We start from the raw sequence: 18,477 nt of genomic DNA, 5'->3' as shown, positions 1-18,477 counted from the left end.
TTAAGGGAGGAGAAGAAAAACACCTCCTATGAGAGATGCCTTGTGGATCAAGGAATCCACATTTAATTTTATTTAAAGAATGAAACGTTACAAAAGACTGAATTAAAAATAGCAAAAACTAAAATGAGCACAAATTAATAGGATAACATAATTATAGGCATTAATGTAGCCATTATACCATATATTTAAATTATTTAAACTCCATGATTTAATAAGCAATGCCATGGAGTGTTTATAGGTGAGACAAGAACAGCCTTCCTTCTTATGGGGAGTTCTTTGCATTCTTATGGTGGTGAATGGTCAGAGTGTTAAAACGGAATAATCTTCGTATAAGACTGATTGAGAAAGGATAATTCGAACTACACGAAGAGGGGGAGCTTAGTAGGCAACACCTGAAGGAAACGGTTTTCACTATTCACATTCATATTGACAATCGTGTATAAATGAAGCTAGTTATCTCCGGACCTTTGCTTTTCATGCACATGATGGTCTCATTATATTTTTTGTGATACAAAAAGTTGCAATTTAATTTCTTTTGGTATTTTGATTCCGATCTTTTCTATTTTTTGGGTTACAACTGATTGTCTGTGGTCCGTGTTTGGATCTGGATTTGTTATTAATTTTATTCAGGTTGTTATATTATTATTCTTTTAAAATTGAGTTTGTAAATTTTAATTAAATGTTTAAAAATAAACGAATATTTCACTTTCATTCAAAAAAACAAAAATTTGAATAAATGAGGGGATAAATTAATTTTTAATTTTATAATTTATAAGAGTGGATTGTGTTGAAAATTTTAGGACCCAAACAAAAGTAGCGGCGAAATGTACGGAAAGATTGTACTTCCACAAAAAGAAATTACAATAGGTTTCTATATATAAGAGAGGCAACGAAATAAACGAACTTTCAATCACCACTTCTTCCCTCTCTTCATTCCCAATCATCCATCTAAGAACAAAGAAAAAAAAAAAACAAGGAAGGATCCAAATCCAAGAAAGCCTTCGATCGCCCGGAATGGAGAACATGAACAACAACAACGAGATGGGTGAGGACCCAACGAGATGGATTCTGGATCCTGTGGAAACTGATGCAATGGTGGAAGTGGGCATGATCGAGAGCGGTGAAAGAAATGGAAGCTTCAAAAGGAGTGAAGAAGAGGGGATTTCCAGGCCTGCTATTAGGCTTGGGAGAAGGAAATCCAAAGCCGAACGAGGGCTTAAGAGCTTGAGGTTTCTAGATCGCTCTGTCACTGGCAAGGAAGCTGATGCTTGGAGGGCAATTGAGGGCCGATTCCACCAACATGCTATCAACGACAGGCTTTTCAGAGACAAATTTGGAGCCTGCATTGGTAACATCTTCATACCATTCCTTTTCTTAATTGCCTTCGTACCATGACTCTTTATTTGCAGGAATGGGCGGAGATTCAAAGGACTTTGCAGGCGAATTGTTCGACGCATTGGTGAGGAGAAGAAAACTCTGTCCTCAAAATGGCATTACAATTGAAGAATTACAGGGCTTTTGGGAAGACATAACAAGCCAAGATATGGATTTTCGCCTACAAATATTCTTTGAAATGTAAGCCAACCAGTTCTTGATTCTGTTTTTGTTGCCAAACTCTTTCAATCATTAACTTTTGAGATAGTTCTTCAGGTGTGACAAAAATGGTGATGGGAAGCTTTCAGAGGGGGAAGTAAAGGAGGTGATCATTTTGAGTGCCTCAGCCAACAAGCTAGGCAATCTCAAAAAGCAAGCAGCTTACTATGCATCTATGATCATGGAGGAGCTTGATCCTGACCATCTTGGATACATAGAGGTAAAAGGCTTCTTCTTCTTCTTATTCAAACTTACAATAATCATACCCTTTTCATATCATCCTCTGTATTTTCAGCTCTCACAACTTGAAACTCTATTAAGGGAAGTTATGGTGTTTGATCAAGACAACACCAAGAACATAGCTAAGAAAACTACCACTCTTACAAGAGCCATGATTCCTAGACAATACAGAACTCCGATGAGTCGAGCGATGTCGAGAACGACCGAGTTCATCCACGACAATTGGAAGAGGATATGGGTCATGGTATTATGGATATCGATAAACGTCGCGTTATTCGTTTGGAAGTTTAATCAATACCAGCAAACAAAGGCATTCAAAATCATGGGGTATTGTCTTTGTGTTGCAAAGGGTGGAGCTGAGACACTCAAGTTCAATATGGCTTTAATTTTATTGCCAGTTTGTAGGAGTACACTCACAACACTTAGGTCCACATCACTAAGCAAAATCTTCCCTTTTGATGACAATATAAACTTCCACAAGACAATTGCATTTGGCATAGTGATTGGGACTTTTCTTCATGTGTTCATGCACATATCCTGTGATTTTCCAAGGCTAATTTCATGCCCAAGAGCCGAATTTATGAAACATGTTGGGCCTAATTTCAACTTTCATCAGCCTAGTTATAGAGATTTGGTGAGAAGCACACCTGGGGTTACTGGGGTTTTGATATTGATTATAATGATCTTTTCATACATTTTGGCCACCCACAGATTCAGAAGGAATGTTATTAAATTGCCTTGGCCTTTCCACCATTTGGCTGGCTTCAATGCCTTTTGGTATTCTCATCATTTGCTTGCTGTGGCCTATATCCTCTGCATAATCCATGGCTACTATCTGTTCTTAGCCCGGGAATGGTACAAGAAGACGGTAAGTATTACTTGTAACGTCCACCGCTAGCAGATATTGTTCTAAACTTTTATCATAATGCTTGTAGACATGGATGTATTTAGTATTCCCAATGTCTCTGTATGCGAGTGAGAGACTTCTAGCATCAGTGAATGAGCTGAAGCATAACGTCGATGTTATTAAGGTAAATCTTTGTCTGTCTGTCTGTCTGTGTATGTGAACATATCCATGTGAAAATGAAGCTTATGATGGGGTTTTCAAATGTTCCAGGCAGTGATATATACAGGGAATGTTCTTGCCATTTACATGACGAAACCCCAAGGATTTAGATATAAAAGTGGGATGTATTTCTTTGTCAAGTGTCCAGATATATCAAGTTTTGAGTGGTAATAATCTAATCTTTACTGTACATATATGCAACTTGCAGCTTTGATTTGGCTAAGAACTTCAAGCTTTAGGCTCTCTCATTTGTTTCAGGCATCCCTTCACTATCACTTCTGCACCAGGAGATGATTACTTAAGTTGCCATATTAGAACACTTGGAGACTGGACTGCTGAGCTTCATAACAGGTTTGCACAGGTGATTTGCTCCTTATAAACTGTAGAATCCTATGATACAGGAACAACAACTTGTCGTTTTAAAAACAAACTTACAAGAACCGGTAACATTCCAGCCTACCACTAGCAGATATTGTCCTTTTTGGGATACCTCTCAAGGTTTTTAAAACACGTCTGCTAGGGAGAGGTTTTCACACCCTTATAAAGAATAGTTTGTTCCCGCCTCTCAACTGATGTGGGATCTCACAATCCACCCCCCTTCGAAGCCCAACGTCCTTGCTAGCACTCATTCCTCTCTCCCATTGACGTGGGATCTCACAATCCATCCTCTTCGAGACCAGCGTCCTTGCTAGTGCACCGCCCAATGGTTGGCTCTGTTACCATATGTAATAATCCAAGCCAATCGTTAGCAAATATTGTCTTTTTTGGGCTTTCTCTCAAGTTTTTAAAACACATTTGTTAAGGAGAGGTTCTCACACCCTTATAAGGAATGTTTCGTTCCCCTCTCCAATCGATGTGTGATCTCACAATCCACCCCTTTTCAGGGCCTAGCGTCCTCGCTGGCACTCTTTCTCTCCAATCAATGTGGGATCTCACAATCCACTCTCTTTTAGGACCCAACGTCCTTGCTGACACACCACCTAGTGTCTGGATCTGATACCATTTGTAACAACACAAGCCCACCGCTAACAAATATTGTTCTCTTTGGGCTTTTCCTTTTAGGCATCCCCTCAATGTTTTTAAAACACGTATGCTAGGGAGAGGTGTCCACACCCTTATAAATAATGTTTTGTTCCCCTCTTCAACCGACGTGGAATCTCACAATCCACCTCTCCTTGGGGCCTAGCGTCCTCACTGACACTCATTCCTTTCTTCGATCGATGTGGGATCTCACAATCCACCCCCTACAGGGCCCAACGTCCTTACTGGCACACCACCCGATGCCCGTCTCTAATACCATTTGTATTGCCCAAGCCTACAACTAGTAGAAATTGTTCTCTTTAGGCTTTCCCTTTCAAACTTCCCCTCAATGTTTTTAAAACGCTTCTGATAGAGAGATGTTTTCACACTCTTATAAAGAATATTTCATTCCCTTCCCCCAACACGTGGGATTTCACATAATCACCTCTCTAGCAGAGAATCCCATTATCCAACCCCACTCTACAAAACAACACAAAACCCACTTCACAAAACCCTCCACAAACTACAAAACTGTGTTATTCAACCTCACTAAACAAGAAAATGGCAGGTCTGTGAGCTTGAAAACACAAGAGCAAGAAAGGGAAATCTCGTTAGATTGGAAACAAAAGCATATGATGACAACGGCTATTCACAGCAAAGGTAAGCACAGTTGATACCCATTGCTCATCAATTCATACTCACCCTTACTTCAACCCATCAACCATTTCAATCTCCAGATACCCAAGAATTCTAATCAAAGGCCCATATGGAGCTCCAGCACAAGATTACAAAAAATACGACATCCTCTTACTCATTGGCCTTGGCATTGGCGCAACTCCAATGATCAGCATTATAAAAGATGTTCTAAATTCCATGAAGCCAAATCACAATTACGATGTGAGTTTAACAACACCATAAGCCTTCAAAACCACTTATCATACCTATAAAACATTAAACATAGAGCCCAAATCATTCATGTTTTGTAGGAACCAGTACACGAACTCTCTGTAGGCAGCGGTAGGTGCGGGCCTGAAAGAACATATTTCTATTGGATAACGAGGGAACAAGGCTCATTCGAGTGGTTCAAAGGCGTTATGGATGATATCTCTGAGTATGATCGTAATGTGAGTTGGAAAGTCTTGTTGTTCTTGATTCATTATTAAGTTCATATAATTTTTTGAACTGAATGAGATTGTTTCATGGGATTTTGCAGCAAGTAATAGAAATGCATAATTACTTGACAAGTGTTTATGAGGAAGGAGATGTGAGGTCTGCGCTTATAACCATGGTGCAAAAGCTTCAACATGCTAGGAATGGAGTTGATGTTCTCTCCGAAAGTCGGGTATTACTATCTTCGTCCCCTAAAGCTATTCTTTCGAAAGTCGGGTTGACGTTCTTTCGAAAGGTTTATTGATATTTTGAAATAAAGTATTTGTTAAGAATCACGACTCTCCTTGACTCTCCTTAATGGTATGATATTGTCCACTTTGAGCATAAGCTGGGCTTCCCAAAAGCTCTCAAGTCATGGAGATGTATTCATTTACTTATAAACTCGTGATCATGACTTAAATTAGGTAACGTAGGACTCACTCCCAATAATTTTCAACAATCCTCTACTTGAACAAAGGACACTATAAGGAGAGTCGTGATTCTTAACAAAGTACACCCTTTGTTCGACACTTTAGTCACTTTTTTACTACAATTTTGAGGCTCACAATCTTTGTTATATTTGAGGATTCTATTGTCATGGCTAACTTTAGAGCATGACTCTAATACCAAATGTTAGTAACAGAGATAGTTGTCATGGCTAAGTTTAGGGCATAGCTTTGATACCAAAGAAGAGAAAACTAGAAAGATCACAAATTAGGAGAAATCATACCTTCTATTGAATAATGAAATTGGTTTGGCTATTATATAGAGTTACAAGACATCGAAAACAAATCAAATCTATGACTAAATACTAAATCAAACTTAAGTTATTAAGAGTTAAATTTAAAGATATTTTAAAACTTTAGTATATTATTTAAACTTTTGAAAATTTAATAATATTTTTTAAATAAAATACAAAATTCATAGATATTTTTATTAATTTAACTTTATAAATTAAATATTTGATGTGACATAAACAGATAAGGACGCATTTTGCTCGACCAAACTGGAGGAAGGTGTTCATGGAGATGGCAAGTAACCACATGGCTTCGCGTATAGGTAAGAAGTTACCGTTTCTAAAGTTTTAAAACGTTTCGATCTAGAAATGATTTAATAGCGTCGTAGTCTGGATTTGCAGGTGTGTTTTACTGTGGAAGTGCTACACTGACCCAAACGTTGAAGCAACTATGCCAAGAATTTAGTTTAAGTTCGACGACTCGGTTTCACTTTCACAAGGAGAATTTCTAGAGCTATTGATTGAATACATCATATGAGTAGAAGAAAGATTAGGATTCACTTCTGAATTTTCTTTGTTATTCATATGTTGTGTACATAAAAAGAAACAGAAAATACAAACACTTTTGAGTTAGCTCATATTCAAGGTAGGGATTCAATGGCCTACTTCATCATCTTTGTTGTGGCTGTCTTCCATTTCTTGTCTCAATTTTTCAATGGCAAATTTTAATTGTTTTTTAATTTTAAAGTGTAGCGACTTATACCCGTAATTCGGATCAAGATTTAGAATCTAAATTTAGCATCTGATGGGCCTGACATTCTCCTATGACATGGTCACGTGACTTATTCTTTGCTTCTAAGAGTGAAAATTATCTCCACGTACCAATATGAAACCTTCTAACTTATTGTCTTGATTTAGATGTGGGATTGGTTTATTCATGTACCTTTTTGTTACTCGGACGTTATATAATGAATCAACGTAAAAATCACATTCCACGAGATGGGTTAACATACGATATGCAGTTTACTCTAAAAACGTCAATAAAATGACAAACCATAATAGATTTTATTGCGAAATTGACCTTATCAAAGGTAAAGGTTGACCTCAAGAACACGGAGGCTAGTCACGAGAAGGTCGAGACTGGTAATCACCAATACGAGGTCAACAACATATATTCATACGAGAAGGTCGAGACTGGTAATCACCAATACGAGGTCAACAACATATATTCATACGGTGTTTTTTTTTTTTTTTTTTGCATCGAAAACATTATTATTATTTATTTATTTTTGATAAAAAAAAATTAGGATCGACTAATTTTCAAATTTTAAATTAAATATTTAAAGGCGAACTAAAATAAAATGTTATTTTATGCTTTTTATTTACGAATGGAATTGTGGAGTCAATATTCGGGTGAAGATCCATTCTAAGTAGCCCTATCGGCCCGCCTCGCTCGATAATCTGTCCCAAAAATTTCCTCTATCCGGCGAAATTTAGTGGCGAAGCTTATGTTACCATGATTTCCATTCTTGCTCAGGTAACCAAGCATCCATGCTCCGATGGACTTCCAGAGCTGATTCGATTTCCTTGCCATTTATTGGGTGCAATTTGATCTCATTTTCTTCTCCTTTTTGGTGGAAATCTGGATCCAATTGCAGGAGCGACTTCTTGGTGCTGCACTGGGCAGCCTATTCGTCGGGGTTGTTGTTTTTGAGCAGCGGAAAAGCATATACAGATCCATTTCGGAAAATTATCCGCCAGCCACCCAATCTCCAGTATGTTTAAAATTTCCCTTTCTGTTACCCTAATGATTAACTTTTTATGGCTTGTGTTTGAACATTGTGAAAATGTAATGAAATTATCAAATGTATGTGTGTGAATATTTGAATGATTGGGAATAAGGGGAGAGCGTAATGAAATTATCAAAATTTTCAATAATGTCATTCAGGTTAATAATTTGTAAGTAGTTTTTCTTTTTTTACATTTTTGACATTGATCTTAATCTAAACATGGCTTTGTGTATAATTTTTATGTTTTTCTTTATATCAATTAATTTATGGTATGTAATATTTCTTTTAATATAAAGCTGAAATATACATTATTTGAATACTGTAAAATCAATTTTTCTACACACGAGTTTAATTCGTCATAGAAAAATATAAAGTTTTGTATAAGAATGTGTTCTTTACTTCATTTGTGAAGGATTAGATTGTAAAAGACCAATGGAGGACCATGGGTATCAAGAAAATTCGTTATTTGCTGTCATTTTAGATGTCTAGGCATGCTGCATTTTGATGGTAGAAATCTGAGTGGCTACTCTTTGGACAGTTTTGATAACTGGGTTCTCAACAATATTTGTTAATTCAAAGCAGAAGTGTCTCAGAATAAGGATTTTTTTTTTTTTAACAAGAAACGTCTCAGAATAAGTAACTATATGGCACCTGAATTTTTTCCATCTGGGAGTGGTGAGTATTGAATAATGTGGACTGTCAGGGTTTATGTATTTGGAAGGAATTATTGATATTATTATTTAATCTAAACTTTGTTCTTGGCCCACAAGTTCTCTTACCAACAATGTAGAATTCCCTAATGCAAGTTCTACCATCTCTGAATTTATGCTTCCATCTAGCAGCTAACCCATTAATCTAATAGCATCCTCTTTGAAACGACTTTAGATGAAAAAAGCTGTATTAGCAAAGAAATATGGCCCAGAGATTTCGCACCTATGGAATAGAGCTGTAGACCAGACATTTGGACCTGTGATTCAGGCTCTCAGTTCACGGGGATGGTGATATGTGGAGAATGTTTTCTTGATCAATGTACTTGCATGAATCATGTAAGGAAACAGAATTTTAAATTTTGTATTTTTAACATTCTGGATTATCAAACAATTGATGTTATGACTGTGGAACAAAGCTATGAGTATAAAGGCCTTTAAAACAATAAAGCTGAGTATGAATATGAACAAAGCTATGAGTATTTTTAGCATTCTGGATTATCAAACAATTGTATTTTCTACTATACATCCTCTTGCGTAAATTGATGTAATTCTAATGCAATTGAAACAACGGAATTCAACTGGACGTTCTAATATTGAGTTAGCACTGAGGTTGAGCCATGTTGTGTTACTGATCATATTGTTCCAGTTGCTTATTGGCTCCTCGTGCTTGGTTTTGCTTCTATTCATCTAGTTTTTTGATGGACTCAACGAGGAAAGGCTATTGGTCACATGTTTCCATTATTTCTCTACTTCAGCAGCTATCACCTGATATGGTTGTTTGTTGAACGATCTGAATTTTGGGGTTGCGCACTTCACAGGAAGACCCTAATGTTACCATAGTTTTTATTGGCATTGATATGGCAATGTATGCATGACTTCTATCATTTGTATTTGTACACTTTTGTTCTATCGTGCAACCATGAACCATCTGCTTGGTATGTGTTCTTGACGTAAACCTTGGTTCCTAAAACCTTTTGTTGGAAAGTTTCCACCATTTCTACGTACAGTTCCATTTTGGTTGGCCAAAGTTTCCAAATTCATTATATTGAGTTTTAGAACTTTTTAAGACTTCCTTGTTGCAAACATTAGTGCGGCCATGGTCAATAATTCTTTTACTTTTTCTTCATTTGATTATTCATCTGGCATAATTTCTGGAAGGCCCCATTGCTAGTTGTGATTTTTTTTTTTTCTTTCTTGGATTCATTCATGAACGCGCCTTATTAGTAGGATTAGAGCCAGAAACTTAGAAGGAGCAAAAACTTTACACATGGGGGGAGAGGAGGGATGAAGAAAATTTTAGGAAACACAATTTAGACGATAGATATAGAACAGCCTACTATATATATAACAGAATAATAAATATGTATAGCCATAGCCGCTATCAATCTTGGAGAAATAAACAAGAAAGGAGTAATAAACTAAACCGAGGAAGAGAAGTGCCCAAGTGTTTGTTAGGCTCATAAACATGTTGGATTTGAGCATGTCAAGCACCAGGTTTTGCAGACATGGCTCGGTTTGTGTTGGCTAGGCGGGTACGTAGTACATAGTACACCCCCATCGCCAAAAACACAGCAAATGTGATGCCAAACACAATTCCCAGAATCCCACCAACCCCCTCACCTTTCTGAGTTGTTGTGGAGTATTTGCTTTCTTGTGCAGGATTAGATTGCAGTTGAGCTGCAAGGGGCAAAGGGGAGCATTTGGATGCACCACATGGGTCTTCGGCATTGGGACTCCGGGTTCTTGGATGGAAGAAATCATACGCCATTGGAGAGAACGCCACCGGGTTCTCATATACCAGGCCATGAGGTGCTCTGCCTTCAGCTCGGACGATGGAAAGAAATGAGAATGAAGAGAGATAGAACAGGAAAGTAAGCGTTTGAACCATGTTTGTGGATTTTCGTCGACCCAGTGCCTTGAAGTAGAAGCAGAAGCAGAGGTAAGTCCTGATTATAGTTCCTTAACCTTTTGTGGTGCTTTTGAAATACATTTATAGTGTCTTGAGAATTGGTTGTTGCTTGGACTTAAATTTTTGAGATGAAGAAAGGGAGGGGAAAAAAATAGTGGCACTCTCTCTAACGCATATACAATTATGACCTAGGCTATACTTGAGTCCTGGCCAATTGAACACATAAGAAGTGGGGCAGGGGATTAATAAGATAATGTGTTTAATCATGCATATTTTGTTTTGATTACAAGTTAATCAATCTCATTAAAGGATTGCGTAGCTTGAATCTTCATTTCCACTTTCATGCTTTTCTTATCATCTCATTTACTTTCCTTCCTATCTTCTCAACAATTAGAATATCTCTCTCGCTCTGTCTCATTCTAATAGGTCATTCATTATTTGCACGAGATATCCCCTGCTTGAGAGTTGGCATCTTGTCTGGGGCTTTCACGAGCACATCCATTTATTAAATGTCAAGTTCCTTCTTGTCACCACCAAGTTCACAAGACTTATCTTGGAACAAAATTCCCATTTTTAAATGTCACCGGTAACTGTGGGAAGGAGTTGGGCTTTGAAGCCCATAACCAACTTTCGGTGAGATTCCACGTGGATTGGAGAGTAGAACGAAACATTTTTTATAAGGGGTGGAAACCTCTTCCTAGCTGACATGTTTTAAAAATCCTGAGGGGAAGCTCAAAAAGAAAAGGTCAAAGAGGACAATATCTACAAATAGTATTAGAGCCTAACATCGGGCAATGTGTTAGCGAGGAGGTTGAGCTCAAGGGGGTGGACATGAGGCGATGTGCCAGCAAGGACGCTGGACCTTGAAGGGGGTGGACTGGGGGGGTCCCACATTGATTGGAGAAGAGAACAAGCAAAGACACTGGGCCCTGAATAGGAGGTGGATTGTGAGATCCCACGCTAGTTGGGGAGGAGAACAAAACATTCTTTATAAAGATGTAAAAACTTCTCTCTAGCGGATGAGGGAAAGCCCAAAAAGAACAATATTTGCTAGCGGTGGGTTTAAGCCGTTGCATTTTACCTTGTTTTACCTTGAAGTTGGTGCTATATTGATTGAATTGGCTCGTTCGATCTATGCTCGAGCTAAATGGTAAAATATTATCATGTCTATGATGATTTGATGATAAGCTTCATAACAACTCTATGTTATCTCTAATAGTTAGGCTAATAGATAAGATTTGTGATGCCCTATTTCGAGGTTACCGTTATTTTTCTCATTTCTTCCTCTTGCTTTGATTACTCCCAAAGTTGTTAGATTAGTGAACTTTCGAGAACGAAAATTCTTAAAGGTATGCCGTACAACGTTCTTCATATAAAATTACCCTATTTTTTTAAGGTTATTTTATGCTTTGAATCTCCTTTGGTTGGTTAATTGTGAATTAATTGAATTTAGCTGTTCTTGGGTAATTTGGGCAATTAGAATTTTCAGTAAAGATAAAATTAATTTTTAATAAAATTTTGGAAAAAGAGATTTTAAAATAAATCTTTAGTTTCAATTTGGAGGTTAATTTTTGGAGATTAATTTTTTTAATTTTATCTTCTAATTCAAAAGGAAACCACAACCTTCTTCATTTAGAATTTCCTAAATGTTGATGAAAAGGAGAGCTTTTGTCGCTTTCGGCTTCGAGTTCAGCTTCACCACATCGACTACTTTTCACAATTGCATGTGCTCGTTACCATTGACTTCTCTATCCTTCATCTTTTCTTTTCTCATTGTTTGACCATCGTGACTCGACCTTTGACAGTAGCTTGGCCGGTGGTATGCTCGATGTCCCTTTGGTTTTTTTATTTTTTCATTTTGGTGGAGTAGATATGAACTTTGAGTTCACATTTTATTCAATTGTGCCTTAGATGTGAACTTTACCATGTCACCACACTTCCATAGTTGTTCTTTGTAGGTCACCATGGCACGCATCGCTCACCTAGTGGTTTAGGCAGTTAGTAGCACAAGCGATTGAGAATGAGGAAGAGCATCATCAAAGAAATGCATGGAACACAAGCAATACTAGGGTTAAGTGCATAGAGATGTCCATCGAGAAAAGCGGGATGAGAAAATCTTCCCCGTAGTCATCACCGCCTCCTATTTCATTCTCTGTTCTCGCAAAATTCTCTATTTATTTTTATGTTTTTTATGGATTTTTTTTTTTTTTTACTATTTTTTAAAAGATTAATTAAAAATTTTCATTTAGATATAATTGAAAAAAATCCTAATAAATCAATATATTTCAGGATAAATATATAGTATTTTACCGACATAAATTCTAAAAATTTAAATTTTAATCTTACAATATAGTTTTTAACCATAAAAAAAAAACATACAACATAATTTTCAATTTAAATCATCTCAAAATTAAATTATTATTTTTTTAAATATATACTAAAAATATATTTATATTAAGCAACTCAGGGTGGAGACAAGGATGGAGAATATAATCTCATCCCTATTCCCATTTATCTCGAAAAAACCATTCCTCACTCTCACCCTCATTCCTCACCTAAATGGAGAATCTTCACCTTATTTGAGGCACGTAAAATGGACATCTCTATTCATGTACACGATGCACAACGAATTGTTCTATTAGAAGGTTAGACTAACGTAACCTCGTTGTGTTAGATCGGTGTAGTCTGATTTGGTTAGACCAATTCAATTGAGTTCAACTAAAGAGAGGTTTTTAAAAAGCATAAGAAGTTATCACACCAATATAATCTCACATATAACCTTCTGTTCACCCGAAAGATTTAAAACATACAGTAATACCATCCTTTTATAGAGGGGAAGAGAAGGAAATGAGAAGTCTAATCTCAATTCAATTTCCAATACCAAAAACTTTAACATCTCATTTACAAATGAAACCAACTTTAATTTTTACAATACAATATGAGTATCATTCTTACGCCAATCTCTGTCTCTTTGTACACCCAAAACTGGGATTAGAACCTGACACCAATGCACTGTGATCCAAACAACATGACTCTGAAGGAACACCTGAAAAATTCAACATAGAACTTGAACACATTCTTGGACTGTTCACCACAACACCCTCTCCTTTCATCAACACAGGAGGTATCTTGAACGGCTGCAACGGGGGCGGATTCCTCCACTGGGGGAGCGGCCCAGCCACGAGCAGCGTCTGAAGCAACGGCCCAGCCTCCATCACAGACTGCAGCAGTCTCCCCTTCTCTGGCAGTTTCTTCCCCTTCACAATGTTCTCAATCACCAACCCACATGGATCCACATTATACGAATCTCCAACGTTTAAGCTCGAGAAATCAGTCGACGAAACAGCGTCGAAGAACGAATCAACAACGGGCGAGCCGAGAGATTGAGATTGAGGATTGTTGTTGAATGTATCAGCTGAAAGGCTGTTGGATTCTGTGATGCTGGAATTTGCTTTACCTACAGGACTTTCAGCTTGAAAATGGGATGTTAACATCAATTCATTCAACACCTTTTGAAGCTGATTCTTTGCTTCATCTCTTTCTTTGTAAGCCATTTGAAGAAGATTCATCAGATTCTTTACACTCTCTTTGTTCTTCATCATCTCTTGATTTGCCTCCATTTTTGCTGATTCTAGCTCAATTGTAGCACACAAAAGCTTCTGTTTTATCTCATCCAACCCCTATTAGCATAGCTCAATCGATTAAAACATCATAAACTCGACCGAATCAAAATATCGAAACAGACAAAGATTCCCATTGGAAGTGAACAGAGTTTTTTGTTTGTTTTTTTACAAGGGAGAATCAATTCAGCAGTGCAAAGCCAAAAAGTATTCTCACTACAAGTTTCAAGACGAACATGGTCCAATCATTGCAGGATAGAATTATTTATTTGATATGATTTAACATATTCCAAAAACAAAACTGTTCTCTATCAGAAATTATGAACATCCTTGTTGGAAAATCACTGTTTCAGAACACCCAATTTCCAGAATCCTCTGTTTATTCATGAAATTGGGGTTTAAAAAACAGCAAATTACAGAAACCAATTGAGACCCAAATGCAAAAATCGCTTGCGTTTCAGTTTTTTCAGCTCCCAACAAGAGAAACCCATGAAAGCCCAGAAGAAAGCATTTGAATAGCAACATATAGACAAGAACAGAGAGAAAATAAAGCCCAGAAACTATCCTCCATGGATGAAGTTAACAAGAAAAGACCAAAGAAATGGAGTGGAAATGGCAAAGAGAGGAAGGCCCAGAAGAGAAAATGGAAATCAGAGAGAGGGAGAGATTGACGAACCTGTTGATAAGTCCAGAGAGAATCAAAATCCTCCATTGATGAGAGCTTGGTGGAGAAAGGGTTAAAAGGGAAATGGAAGGATTAGGGAGTTGAAAGAAGGGTGAATTCTCATTCATTTATAGAGAGACCAGATTTTATTCACTTTTTTAAAAAAAGGTTTTGTTTTTGGACAAATATCCAATCCAATGAAGCTGCCGTCCTCATCAAACAAACAAAAATTAAAGGTACATGCCAAAACAAAACAAATATAAAATTTTTAGATTCCATTTCCCACCTCTCCCTTCACTATTTTAATTTTTTACTATTTATTCCCAAAAAGATTTCTTCCTTCAGTGTAAACAATTCATGCTCACCGTTTGGATTAGGATCGACATTCCTTTTATCCCTTATGACATGATCACGTTACCTATTCTTTGCTTCTTACAAGTGAAGAGTATCCATACCGACCAACGCTAAAAAGGAGGTACACTTTGTTGGTTGGTGACTTTCAATTTTTTTTAAGTCGGACTTAGTTATCATATTCTCAAGATCTCTCTCGTTCAAATATTGTCTTAGATTATTTACGTATCCAACTTTATTCGAGTACCACATTTTGACTCGAAAAATGTGAGCACTTAGTCTAACTCAATCCAATTTAATCTTGTCTAATCTAATCCGACTTCTATTTTTTATCCTAAAAAAGTTGGACTCTTGAGTTATCGGAAAACGTGGATTTAGTGGTGTGAAGTTACTAAAAAGCCCCTTAAAAGAGTCATAACTCATAGTAGCTAGTGTAGGGTTAGGGAGGGAATAAAAAAAAAGAGATAGGGGCGAGGGGGTGATTGCAAATGATAAGCATTTGCTTTGGTTCATTGGACACCTAATTCCAATTCTACAATTTTCAACGCCCTTTTCATGATTTATATAAATTATTTTTTTTTTAAAAAAAATGAATAAAACTTATAGTTATTATTATTTTTGGAATTCTATGCTCTTTCATGATTATTTAAAATTATTTTTGTAAATTTTGTTATTAAAAATTGTTTTTTTAGTTCTTTGGAATTTTGTTTTTTACTATTAAAATGTTGGTGCTTTAACTACTTAAAAAAATTTAATCACTTATAAAAAAGTCAACTAAATAGAAAAAAATATATTTTTTCTAAGATTTTGAATTAATTTTTTTAAAATAATCATGAGTAGTGACGATCACTATAGAGTTTGAATTCGTTTTCTAATCTTACTTGTCTTAACGCTATTGGACTAAGAAACATGTTTGTAGTGAATTTTAAATTGTCATCAAAAGTGTATATAAAATTTCATATTAGTTGGAGGCCTGTGTGACCGGAATAGGGTTCACACCTGAACCGGGAAGATTTGGTTAAAGAAATTAAGTGGAATTTTTTAAAAAAATATTTGAAAGAGGAAGAGGGGCAGCCCTAGAATGCTATGCTATACTATTGTGAACTGCCCAAGAAAACCGACTTTCAACCATATTAGAGTTGACTTATTATCCTACTTATTATTCCCTTCTCCCACTACTTTACACTAAAATAGGATTTTACTTTTTTTTTTGGTATTTAAAAAAATAAAATTTTACGATAAAGTAAAAAAAATTACTATCTATACCAACAAAGTATATCTTATTTTTCCGTATCTCGATAATAAAAATTGTATGATTAAGTATGTTTTGTTTGAAACAATTTTATCTGAGTGATATTCTATAAAAATTTTGTAAAATACATGTGAGTGAACAAAGAAAAATATCTGACAGATTCGGGTAAAGTTTAATAATAACTTTGGTCTCCAAATTTAGATAATAGCTCTTTTCATTTTAATGAAAAAGAATTAAAAAAAAAAAAAAAACACAGAACAAAATCACATGGTTTTTTTAAAAACTCGAATTAATAAAAACCACCTGACCTGATGAAACCTCCATCCGACAGCGACAAAAACAAATTCTATTATTTACCCCAAAATTAAAATTAAAATTAAAATTATTAAATCGAATATTATATATTTATTCCCGACAAGCCGTTTCCGCACTTTCCACTGTTCATATTAAACTCCCAAAATAATCTTTATTAATTTAGGGGTGCTCATGAACCTTTTATTTTTGTCTTTTTTACTTCATTTTAATTCATTTTTAATATTATTCTTTTTAATTAATTTCGTTTTCCAGATAAACCCTAAATTAAGATCAAAATTTAAACTTTATAATTAACATATTTTTCGTAAATACGAGCTTTTAACTCAACAATAATTGCCATTTTACTAATCAAAAAGTTTGATACTGAAATTTCCAACAATTTTCTACGTGTAGCCATGAATCATACACTTATGAAACTATGGACTCAATACCGTTAAGCTTTCAAAATATAATATATTTTTTTTTCTTTTGTCGATCTTATTTTATTTTAATCTCTCTCGATCACATCTCATTTACTTTGTCTCTATTCTCGGATCATGGCTTTAGGTAATATTAAACGAACAATAACGGCTTAATATTTATTTTAATAAAAAATATTTTTCAACCAACGTTGATCCATAACATTAGATGGATTATTAATTACTGGACTAAGTATGTGAAGTGTATTTAATATTTTTATTACTTAAAAATTATATTTTCATGATGTTATTTACCTATAAAAATGTATACAAAAGAAATTGTAAGGTGTTATTTAAAATGCTTGTTAAAGAAAGGGTTTTACTTAAAAATACTTTGTTTAAAAGCAATATCAATTACATTTTAATTCAAATATTTAATTATTTTGGTTTTTCACAATAATACTAATACAATGAATCTAGAGCGTTGATGCATGTGCGTTTGGTTTTATTCATGTTAGTAGACGAGTTCCATGTGATCTTGATTCCATAACCTAAATTTACACGTTATAATGTTTTAGATTTGGATAATGTTTTCGCTTCAAATTAAGCCTATATTATAAAATTTATAAATGAAAAAGAACCATGAGCTCCGAGTAAAGTAAACTCATATCCTCCTACTCAAGGTTATGTACTGTGAGCCGTTATTATTACTCTCTTGCTTGCTTATATAACGTCTCTTTCAAAAACCTCTCTCTACCCTCGTTTTCTAAAGTCTTCTTCTTAAACTGAGGTCAAAGACTTAGCTCACTTGTGTTTGGAAAGTGAGTGCGGCACAACCGCAAGTCCGCTGCCATCAAACGTGCGATCAATGATACATGAATAAACAGAACTACATTCAAATGAGAATAAAAAAATTGATAGTTACTATTTATATGGACGTGTACCTTTCTCCTAGGTCATTTAATTAGTTAAAATAATTAAAATATAAAAACTAAAATGGGAAGTATTGGTCAAACAAAAAGATTTTGAAAAAAAAAAATGCCACCTCAATTAAAAGCCGGTGCCACGTGTCAATACCCGAATGGAACAGTGTGTACTTTAAAATCCAAGTATACAATAAAAGTAAACATATATAATTTGAAATATAAAGAAAAGAATAAATAATAATATTAATTAATTAATTAAAAACAACATGTCTTTGTCATTTAGTTACAGCTATTTATATACGGCGGCACCAAAACAAGACCTGTAACGCACATGGTGTGGGGACCATTAGATCATCGACACGTGTACAGTATTAAAAACAAAAGTGAGGTTGTTAGCACGTGCCGCACGAATGCGCTCTATACGACACGTGGTGGCTTCTCCGTGTTAAGTGGCACGTGCAATTACTACGTCGTCGTTTTTGAGGCAGATAGGAATTTAAAAGGAACAAGTAATTAGGTAATTTTTCATGCACTACACATTTGGTATGAATGCGTTACAGCTTTGGTATGGATTCATTGTATGCAAAAAATTAATGTTAATCTTGAGTTGAATTCATTGTTTGTTTGTGTTACGAAGTTAGTGGGATTTAGCAGATTTTGGAATTTTTGTGAAACATATGTTCTTTTCACATACCCATGAGTCAAATTCAAAAAAAAAAAAAAAAAAAAAAAAAAAAA

General features: G+C 35.5%; 3 protein-coding genes across 3 annotated transcripts; 1 reads left to right on the top strand and 2 right to left on the bottom strand.

Annotated features, from left to right (window-relative positions):
• The first annotated feature begins 1,023 nt into the window (after positions 1-1,023).
• LOC111452752 (putative respiratory burst oxidase homolog protein H) lies at positions 1,024-6,401 on the top strand. Its single transcript, XM_023093620.1, has 13 exons — positions 1,024-1,348; positions 1,410-1,575; positions 1,651-1,813; positions 1,889-2,701; positions 2,769-2,864; positions 2,951-3,066; positions 3,158-3,260; positions 4,488-4,579; positions 4,657-4,816; positions 4,906-5,043; positions 5,133-5,261; positions 6,049-6,127; positions 6,207-6,401. Exons 1-13 carry the CDS (start codon positions 1,024-1,026, stop codon positions 6,314-6,316), a joined length of 2,490 nt encoding a protein of 829 aa, XP_022949388.1. The 3' UTR covers positions 6,317-6,401.
• Positions 6,402-9,597: 3,196 nt separating this feature from the next.
• On the bottom strand, positions 9,598-10,303 carry LOC111452884. The gene has a single exon (XM_023093806.1). It carries the CDS (start codon positions 10,190-10,192, stop codon positions 9,788-9,790), a length of 405 nt encoding a protein of 134 aa, XP_022949574.1. The 5' UTR covers positions 10,193-10,303; the 3' UTR covers positions 9,598-9,787.
• A 2,757-nt stretch (positions 10,304-13,060) lies between these two features.
• On the bottom strand, positions 13,061-14,636 carry LOC111452838. The gene is made up of 2 exons (XM_023093742.1): positions 14,510-14,636; positions 13,061-13,893 (listed from the first exon to the last, which is right to left on the bottom strand). Exons 1-2 carry the CDS (start codon positions 14,543-14,545, stop codon positions 13,165-13,167), a joined length of 765 nt encoding a protein of 254 aa, XP_022949510.1. The 5' UTR covers positions 14,546-14,636; the 3' UTR covers positions 13,061-13,164.
• Between the last annotated feature and the right edge of the window lie 3,841 nt (positions 14,637-18,477).

This window comes from Cucurbita moschata, unplaced genomic scaffold, assembly GCF_002738365.1.
Source record: "Cucurbita moschata cultivar Rifu unplaced genomic scaffold, Cmos_1.0 Cmo_Scf00014, whole genome shotgun sequence".
NCBI classification, from domain to species: Eukaryota; Viridiplantae; Streptophyta; class Magnoliopsida; order Cucurbitales; family Cucurbitaceae; genus Cucurbita; species Cucurbita moschata.
This window is presented reverse-complemented; position numbering and strand designations above follow the sequence as displayed.